Source organism: Apaloderma vittatum, unplaced genomic scaffold, assembly GCF_000703405.1.
Source record: "Apaloderma vittatum isolate BGI_N311 unplaced genomic scaffold, ASM70340v1 scaffold19822, whole genome shotgun sequence".
Classification (NCBI taxonomy): domain Eukaryota; kingdom Metazoa; phylum Chordata; class Aves; order Trogoniformes; family Trogonidae; genus Apaloderma; species Apaloderma vittatum.
In genome coordinates this window covers 24,820-33,581 of record NW_009705493.1, presented here as the reverse complement: position 1 = coordinate 33,581, position 8,762 = coordinate 24,820, and the positions used below count along the sequence as shown (strand labels likewise).

The 8,762-nt window shown below is 48.4% G+C and overlaps 2 protein-coding genes across 5 annotated transcripts in view; both read left to right on the top strand.

The window, feature by feature from the left end:
* The first annotated feature begins 208 nt into the window (after positions 1–208).
* On the top strand, positions 209–3,333 carry OSER1 (oxidative stress responsive serine-rich 1). Its single transcript, XM_009865435.1, has 4 exons — positions 209–274; positions 1,174–1,175; positions 1,831–1,989; positions 2,649–3,333. The coding sequence occupies exons 1-4, from the start codon at positions 209–211 to the stop codon at positions 3,331–3,333; spliced, it is 912 nt and encodes a 303-aa protein (XP_009863737.1).
* Positions 3,334–7,899: 4,566 nt separating this feature from the next.
* GDAP1L1 (ganglioside induced differentiation associated protein 1-like 1) overlaps positions 7,900–8,762 on the top strand; it is a 12,093-nt gene continuing 11,230 nt past the window's right edge. For all 4 annotated transcript variants that reach the window (XM_009865432.1, XM_009865431.1, XM_009865430.1 and 1 more), the window contains exon 1: positions 7,900–8,079. In XM_009865432.1, coding sequence (XP_009863734.1) covers positions 7,900–8,079 — 180 coding nt within the window. The remainder of the gene's footprint in view (positions 8,080–8,762) is intronic.

Below are 8,762 nucleotides of genomic sequence, written 5' to 3'. Positions count from 1 at the left end.
TTATTTCGGGCATGTTTCTCCGCCCCGAGAGGCGCTGAGTTCGGGGCTCACTGTGACGACGGGCTGTGGCGCCACACGCGGGAGAACGGGCACCCGGTCCGGCCCTTACCCGTAGAACGCGAACAGTCGGACCTGGGCGTCAGAGCCCGGCGGGTGTGTGTTTCAGCCCCTCCGCATGGCCCCGCGCCCCGCGCCCTGAGAGCCACCCATGGACCTGGGAGCCAAAGACGAAGAGGAGGAGAGTCTGCAAACGGCTTTCAAAAAGCTTGGCGGGGTAAGCGTCACAGTTGTCGGTTTCTTGTTACATATTGCTGTTCGGTTTCTGTTCTTTTTAATCTTGAAATAAGTCGTTTGGTGAAGAGTGCCCAAGAAGAGACACCTGTGTTGCTTCCCATGAAACGCAGACGTTCTCGCTCTCCAGTAGGCAAGGCAGTGCCTCGTTACTGACTAATTTTGCCACAGTGTCCAACTGACGTCGCACAGTGACTATGTGCAAGCGTGAAACAACTCACCCAAACCAGGGAACCCACTCTTACTTGTCGTGGTAGCTGTAGTCGCCTCGTGTGATACAGAACTTGTTTGTCCCTTCATGTAATGCTGGTGTCTTCAGCCACATTACCAGCCGTTACTGCAGCGCATGAAGATTTGCTCGGAGAGCATCTGGAGGACAGCACCATCACCTCGGAGTGCACTGGAGAGCCCAGTCTCACTGGAAATTGTCAGGCCAAATACGAGCACTGATCGTTTCTGATTTTGGGGAATTCTGTAGTCTGAGATGACTGCAGACTAAAAACTTACCGGTATATCCAGTGTGCTGTGGAATAATATGTAGTATAAGCATCTTCTTGGAAAGTAGGAGTTAATCAGCTCATGCAGTCTAACACTTTATGAGTTAGTTCATTGGAAGTCTTCTGAGGATTCAGACACAAGAGGAAGCTTTGTATTGGTAACTAATCATTCCTTGTGAGTTTATCTCCACGGAGTACTGTGAACTCATGGCTTCCTCTGCATGTTAAAATACATTTTGCTTTGCTACTCATTTCCCCTGCTTCAGAAAGTTTTCTGTTAAATGTGGAAAAAAATAGCTGTGCTTATTAAGCATAGTACTTTTGATATATTACCAGTGACAGACTGTGTGAAATTCTTGTTGATTCCCGGATGACATCTGTTTAGACGTAAAAAGATTTTGTTTTGCAGGCATGTGTTTTGAACAGCTCGAGTCTTGTGACCAATTGCTTAAGATCAACTTTGGACAGAGCACTTGGGCTCTTCTTGCTAGAGTTTCAGCCTCATTTCTAACAATTTCGTATTTACAGATCACATGTACAGCCATCATAAATACAGATTCATGTGCTGAGGCATTTATGTTTGTTGTCTGGACCACCAGGGCTGGATTTCTTTTTTCATTCCATATTTATCTGAGAAATTTAGAAAGAAATTAGTAATCTGTGGTTGTCTATTTTACCTCATCCACTTCTCTACTGACTCCTCAGCCTGCTGCTGTGAGTTTCTCATTTACGTTTTAGATGAGTAGGAGTCTATCTTTAACAACTATTGTTTGACAAGAGCATTTGGACCCTGAGTTCACATTCCTTTCATGTGTCATGTTGGTACTAATAAAGCTTGACATCAGCCTCTGGGCATTTTGGCCTCCTTTCATTTCATCTCACCTATCTTTAGACACTTACTGATGTCAGTAGAGTAAGAGCGATTAGATAAATCTCAGTAATATCCTGTTTCTAACCACTGGCTATAGGGGAGCTCGGGGTCCAAACCTGAATGTCTTAGCTAAGCACCTAAAGTGAACAGGCGGAATCTAGACCTCTGAAGCTGCATGTGCAGGCGTTACTGTAACGTGGCATTTCCCTTTTTACTCAGATGTATTGCAGCGCTGTGTGTGGGCGACGGGACGGTTCTCAGAACACCCATAAGAGCAGCTGTGGATGGAGCCAAGCAACAGACTGTCTGCTCGAAGGAAACGTGGCATGGGTAAAACACATCGCTCACCGCACCACGCATGCGGTTCTGGTTTGGGACATTTAACACTTCTGCACTGTTTTCAGTGAAAGCTGTTAATTGGTTGCTTCAACATATCTGTTCTTTCCTTTCTATTACAAACCTATACCATAACTGCTTGATACAATGGTTTTTAAGGAGCTTTCATCAGAAGACTTTTAAAACAGGATTTCCTCTTCTCTTAGAGAGGGTAGCTAAAATGTTCTTTTCCACTGTTTTCCTCAGAAGTCCTTGTCAAGTCTTATACCTCTGAGAACCCCCAGTCACCTCTTTCTTGGGTTATTTTATTGCTGTAAGAGGTACGTGGATATTCAGTGCAATTCTGCCAGAAGCTCCAACTGATATCCAGGTTCTGTGCTACGGTTCAGTTTGGGCAGACAAAATATCATTTGCTTAACACAGAAGTTTCGGAGCAAAGTGCCTTTGAAATAGGGCTGGTTTTTGAGTCTTTCCTTTGGGGGAGCCCCAATTTGTACAGACTCCTCCACTCTTCTGTCAGAGGTATAAGCGACCAGTCATGATTTTTCTAAGTAGAAAATGTTCTGAAACACTTTTAGCTCTATTTTAGTGCTTATTGAGCTGTGGGGTAGATTCTGGAGTTACCTACTTGCTCACCTTTTGCAACCCTGCAGGAGCATGAGAAAGCCTTCCAGAGGATCGGCACGAGTCCCACGTCGCAGGCGCTCCAAGTCTCCCGTCCTGCACCCTCCGAAGTTTACGTATTGCAACATGAAAGCCAACAGCCAGCTGAAACACAGAGCCCAGGCAGACACGTCGAAGAGTAGCGTCAGTTCAGGCGTTTTTGTTACAGCAGAACACGGTACGAAGGACAGGCACAATTCTCACTTCAGGGCCAGTGATGACCGAACTGAACCTTTGGAAGCTTTCACCCTCAAAGAGCCTCTGGAGAAGTCAAGAGAGAATTGCCCTACTCTGCCCTCATCCTTTGAAACTAGCTTGCACTCTGGCCGAAACTCAGATTTCCAGTCCTTATCCATGCTCAGCAACGGCAAGCAGTGCCCTTGTACGGACAAGACATGCCAGTGCAAGCAGTGGCGAACCATGGAGGTGTACTCTTTCTCTGGCTTGCGGAGCGTCCTGTCGGAATGTGAAAAAGCAATCCTGGGAGTCCACGCCCAGTCTCTGCAGAATAGATCCCCTTGTGGGACAGCCTCGTCGGGCTCCCCTAGATCTTGTTCTGAGCAAGCTCGAGCCTTTATGGATGATGTGACTATAGAAGATCTGTCAGGATACCTGGAATACTACTTATATATTCCCAAGAAAATGTCTTACATGGCAGAAATGATGTATACTTGACTGAAAGCAATAAAGAATGCTGAATCAGAGTTTGTGGTAATGGTTGGGTTAAACGCTTTGTCAGTGCCATGTTTTCACTGTTGTGTGTTTGATCAACTGTTTCTTTGCCTCACACAGTTTAGTTCTCTAATAAAATGAAAAGTGGAATAGTTTCTGAGCTTAGTTCTAAAAAGAATGCACTAAAGTCTCTGAATACCTTAACAAAAGCACTGTAGATCCAACAAACTCCCTTTGTTTATCATTTTGTGCTGTGGATATTCAAGCTCTGTATGCTGTTTTCACTTTGCTTTTTGGGAGCGGGAGGGGGAGTGGGGGAAGCCTTTTAGGTTTTGTTCTGAATTTTTGCAGTGTTTGGAAGGTTCATCTTTAACATGTCCTAATACTTTGAGAAATGTTTCATAGCTACAGCTTTATCTTCATTCTGCTCTAGAGAGAAGAATGAGAAGGCATTCAGTATTTTGGATAGGATGATCTCCTTTCCTTGAACACCATCTGGCTTCTTTTTAGTTGGATCAAATAGTTAATGCTTCCTCCTCACAACTTTGTTGGGAGGTCCAGACTGTGTGGTTGTATGCTTGGACCCTTTCATAATCTAACTAGCTCACTCTTAAGCAGTTCTATTTTTCTGCAGATAAGTGAAGCTCTTAGAAGGAGAAATATATTTTGTTATTTGTGCTTTACAGATGGAATAATTTAGGGGAGAGTGATGCAGGCTAATGGGTTTTTCGGGCCATGCTGCCTCAGAAGTGGAGATGGTGGAGACATCTACACGGATTGTTTCCGCGTGTGTTTGATACACAAAACAGCATGGAAGTTGGGTAAACCAGGATTGTGTATCATATTGACCTTGTTGTGTAGAGCTATAACATTCCTTCTGGTTGAAAATATTGAAATAAAAAATTTTGTTGCTGAGACTTTTGTTAGCAAATGTTTGTCAAAACACAGAAAATTAAAGACTGAATAATTTGACTTTCACTCACCTCCTCTCACTATGTTGTTTTTTACTAAAACCTCTGCTTTCAGTGTCAGCTGTACACACATGCTAAACAACCATTTGAGTAAAATACTGCAATTTTTACTTGCACGTTTAACAAAAAATAAAAAAAATCGATATTCAGCAACCCAAGTAGTCGCCAGCAGTTGTATAAAAATAGATTATAGCAGATGTAGACAACTGTACTTGTGTTCTGTGCTAGAGAACTCTCAGACATTCTAGATGATAATCACTGTACATTTTATTCTAATCATCCCTAAAATTTACACTGAATCCAGGAAGTTCAGATTTAAAGTTCGAATAAATCCAAGTAAGTTAACAAGAATACAACTAGAACTGTTATTTTGCTCTTAAGTGTCACACAGTTATTTAGCATGAAATATTGGCTTGTATTCTCAAACTAAATTTAATCGATTACTAGATTTTTCTCAGAGAGCAAGTTCTCCAGACATTTCCATAGTGTCCTATGCGGGACAGAAGTAACTAGTGGTGAGGGGGAAAGAAAGGGGTAAAAAGGCAGTAACTCAATGGGCTTGTATCCTGCCTGAATTGCCATTTGTGCTAGTGTTCAAGCACATCTAGTGCTGCCTGCGGCAGAGGAAGGGCAGATATTTGGGGTTCTTGACTGCAACTGTCAGGCTTGTAGCAAACGTACTGAAACATCACTGATGAAATCCACATCGCTCAAACCATCTCCTCTGGGTGAAAAGACAAGCTCTAAGAGATGCCCCAAGCTCAAACTTCCTGCTCCCTTCAAAGCTTCCCAGTTCAGCTCACGCACTTCACTCCTCTGATAACTTGGTGCTTGTTGCCTGCCTGAAACCTCAAGGGCTACTAAGACACGGCACCTTCTCAGCACCATTGCCTTCATGGATGGGCACCAGCGCTCAGCATCAGAGGTGGCCTGGTACCAGTAGCCTTACAGTACCTGGTACCTGCTGCTCTGCCTGCCCCAACAAGCCTGAGAAATTTCTTCTGTTTACGGATGCTCCAGGATGTGTCCCCAGTCAATCTAGAGAAGAATGTGTCTAAAATATCCTGAGAAAGGACTGGTGGGCTTGCAGCACTCCCAGGATTTTCCTTGGAGTGGATCCCACCTCTCTACTTCCTGTCTCAGCAGATCCAGGCTGGTTTATTTTTACCAGTGGCTTTCCCCCATCCCCAGAACTTTACAAGCTACTTGCCTGTCTAGTTTCAGGACTAGTTCAATTAAAGCAGGATGCAGAAGGGCATCCTGGATCAATGACATTTATTTCTCACCTTACAGAAGCTAAGCTGAGCCCTGGCTAAGCTTTACACTGGCAGATGCTGAATCAGACCACTGGAGAAAAAACATAAAAATCAATGGAGCTGTTCCACAGCCTGATTATCAACCTGTTCTAAAACAGGGAAGACGCTTCTGCAAAGGCCCCTCACTGACTCCAGCCACCTGCTCTGTCCCCTCTGTAACAGTTGCATCACCTCTGAAAGGAGACACCCCAGATTGAGTATTTCCAAACCGCCCACACCCACAATCCTGCCTCTCATTGGCACCTTCTGCTGATGCCACCAAGTCTGGCTGCACAGCATCCCACGGGACAGCCCAGCATCGAGCCCTTTGGCAGACAAGGAAGGCTGGGGACAAGAGCTGGGGGATGATCTCAAGGTCATACAAGGTCAGGGCATGCCTAAAGGGGGCTGGCACCCATCCTGTCCCTCAAGCCTCGCTCACTTCAACATGCCAAAACTCAGCTAAATAAATGACTCCAGAGACACCGCATATCTGCAGGACCCAGAGGGATGAAGCAACTTGTCATTTTTTTTATTCCCAACGGTGCAGCATTAATTCATCTCAAAATATGCCACTAGAGGGGGCTTCCTGGACAGCAACCACAGGAGAGAACCACTTCTGCTTGGTCCAGCTGCTCCTTTCTTTTTCTAAACCCAAAGGAGTCTCCTTCCAGTGAAAGGAGCCCCCAAAGACGCTTCTTGGGCAGTGGGGGCTCTCCTGCACGGAGCAGGTGGGAGGGGAGGCTGCACAGCAAAGGGGAGGACAGTACTGTGTGGCGGGACCACCTCTTTAAACCTCGGTTTTCCCTGAGTTTGCAGCAACACAGGCCACTGCCCTGACTTGGCATCCCCAAGGAAGAGGCCAAACAAGGGCCTTTCCCTATGGGTGTCCCCGGGGTCAGCGCTTGGGAAGCCCTAGGCTGGGAAGGGAGGATGGTTTTAGAAGCTGCTACCTAAGGTAGAGAAGGCAGGGAGGAGGCAGGGCAGGGTATAGTGCTCCCCATCCTCAGCCCTCCACCAACACCCTCCTGCACACCCTCAGGAGCAGGACATCACAACACCAAAGGTTTCATTTTCACTTCCCAGTCACCAGAAAATTGCTCCTTTCACTATGTTCACGCAGCAGGGTACCGATTTAGCTCCACTCTCTCCCAGTGCTCCTGGGGGCAACATGCCTCAGTTTCCCCACCTGAGCAAGCTCTCCCTCACCTGCTTCCAACCTCACCAGCGCCAGCACCAGTGGAGACAGGAGCAACACGAGGAGTAGCTGGGTGTGCATCCACAGCCCTCTCGCAGCCCCATGATGCGAGCTGGCTCCCTGCACCTGCAGAGCCCTTGACTCCATCCTCTCCAGAACTTGCCCCTACCACTGCTATAACTGGGCTGGTTTTACCCCCCTGGCACAGGCAGCTGGTCCTGTGTGTGTGAAATTATCTCCAAACTGCCAGATTGTCAGAGATAGAGCGTGACGAAGCCAAGTGTCATAAAACACAAGCCCAGATGTCCATCCAGGTCACTGTGTCCAGAAAGGTGTCAGTGGCCTGTATGTGTTCGCCTGCAAACTTCTGGGTGATGCTCATATAACCTGGAGAGCAGCAGCTCCTGGAGCTCCCTGAGCAGTGGAAACCCGGCCGGTTTGCTACTGTGACACACCCTGCTAATTCTGGAAATGACACTCAACCGCACCTGCTTTGGTGCAGGAGGGTTTGTCGTGTTTGTCCCAGCACCCCAGGGCTCTGGTACACAGTGAAGGCTCCTGGGTTCTACCCCAGTGCAAGCTACCTAACGCCCATTCAGCAGTAATTAATCTGTGCTCTCCAAAAATCACGGAACACCTTTAAAGAGCCATTGCTGCTTCTGTTCGTGAAGGTTGCAAAGCAGCCAAGACACCTCCTAGACATTTTAAAGACAGTATCCATCAATTCAGCTATTTATTACATGTCTGCCAAATCTAAACCAGTCAAAAAAAGATCTTAATCTCTGCTGCAAAATATTCCTAAGGAGCCGCAGGGGTTAGAGCTGCCCCGGATTGTCGACTAGGCAGCTGGAGCGTCCGCTGCTGACTCGCCTCCTATTGAAGCGATGCCTGCACGTTTCCGTGGGAGCCCCGCCACAAGCGATCTCACCCTCGCCCCCATCCCCCTCTCCTGTGACCCCCGCCAGGCACCCACAGCCCCGATCTGCCCAGCCCGGGCAGGATGATGGAGCTGCCCCAGGAGTGATGCTGCTGGCAGGAGCCCATGTGATGCTGGGCTAGCGCCGCTCGCTCGCTGCCTCGTCCCTCTCCCTGCTCACAGGCTGTCATGGCGACTCCCAATAACGTTACTCCCACCAACTGCAGCTGGTGGCCCATCTCGGCGCTGGAGAACAACGCAGGGAAATCCACGGAGGGGGAGGAAAACCAGGACCCGACAGACCCTGCTCTCAAATCCCAGGACAGACTGGTTTTGTACCACTGGACCCAGTCCTTCAGCTCGCAGAAGGTAAAAAAATAATAATAAATAATTGCTCAGCCGGCTTCCCAGAATCACCTCCCACCCCCAGGACATCCTCTTGCCTGGGGAGGGTGGATGCACTGGTGGGGAGAGCAAAGGGCTGGTCCCCAGGGCTGGTGAGGGCGGCGTCATGCACGCGTGCAGCTCCTTTGTACCTGCAGTTCTGTGCTTTTACGGCGTTTATCTGTCTCGGGAGGGAATGGGGGGGCTCTGCCAAATCCTGCTTTGCTTTGGGATGGTGGCTTGCTCTGGAGCCACCTCGGCTTTGTGCTCGCTCGCAGCCCAAGCTCGGCGTGGCCAGAGCGCAGACAAAGGCTGAACCAGGCCCTGGGACCACCCGGAGGAGGAGGAGGAGGCAGCCCCCGAACCAGGCTCCTTCCAGGGAGCAGACCCTGCCACGCAACGATGATTTACCCCTGACATTGCAGCAGCACCTTGGAAATCCTATTCCTAGGGTGCCCCAGCAAGAAATCCTATTTTCCCAGCAACAGTAAATGCTCATTTTGCAGCACAGCAGCCGTGTGGAAAACCCAGCCTTCTGCTCCCGGCCCCAGCCCTCCCGCCATTCCCACGCCATCAATATTACACAGGAAACGGACTGGGGGGGGGGAACACAAGTTTCCCCCTGTGCACAGCCTGCCTCAAGCCCCCAAGCCCAGGGGGGGGGCCAG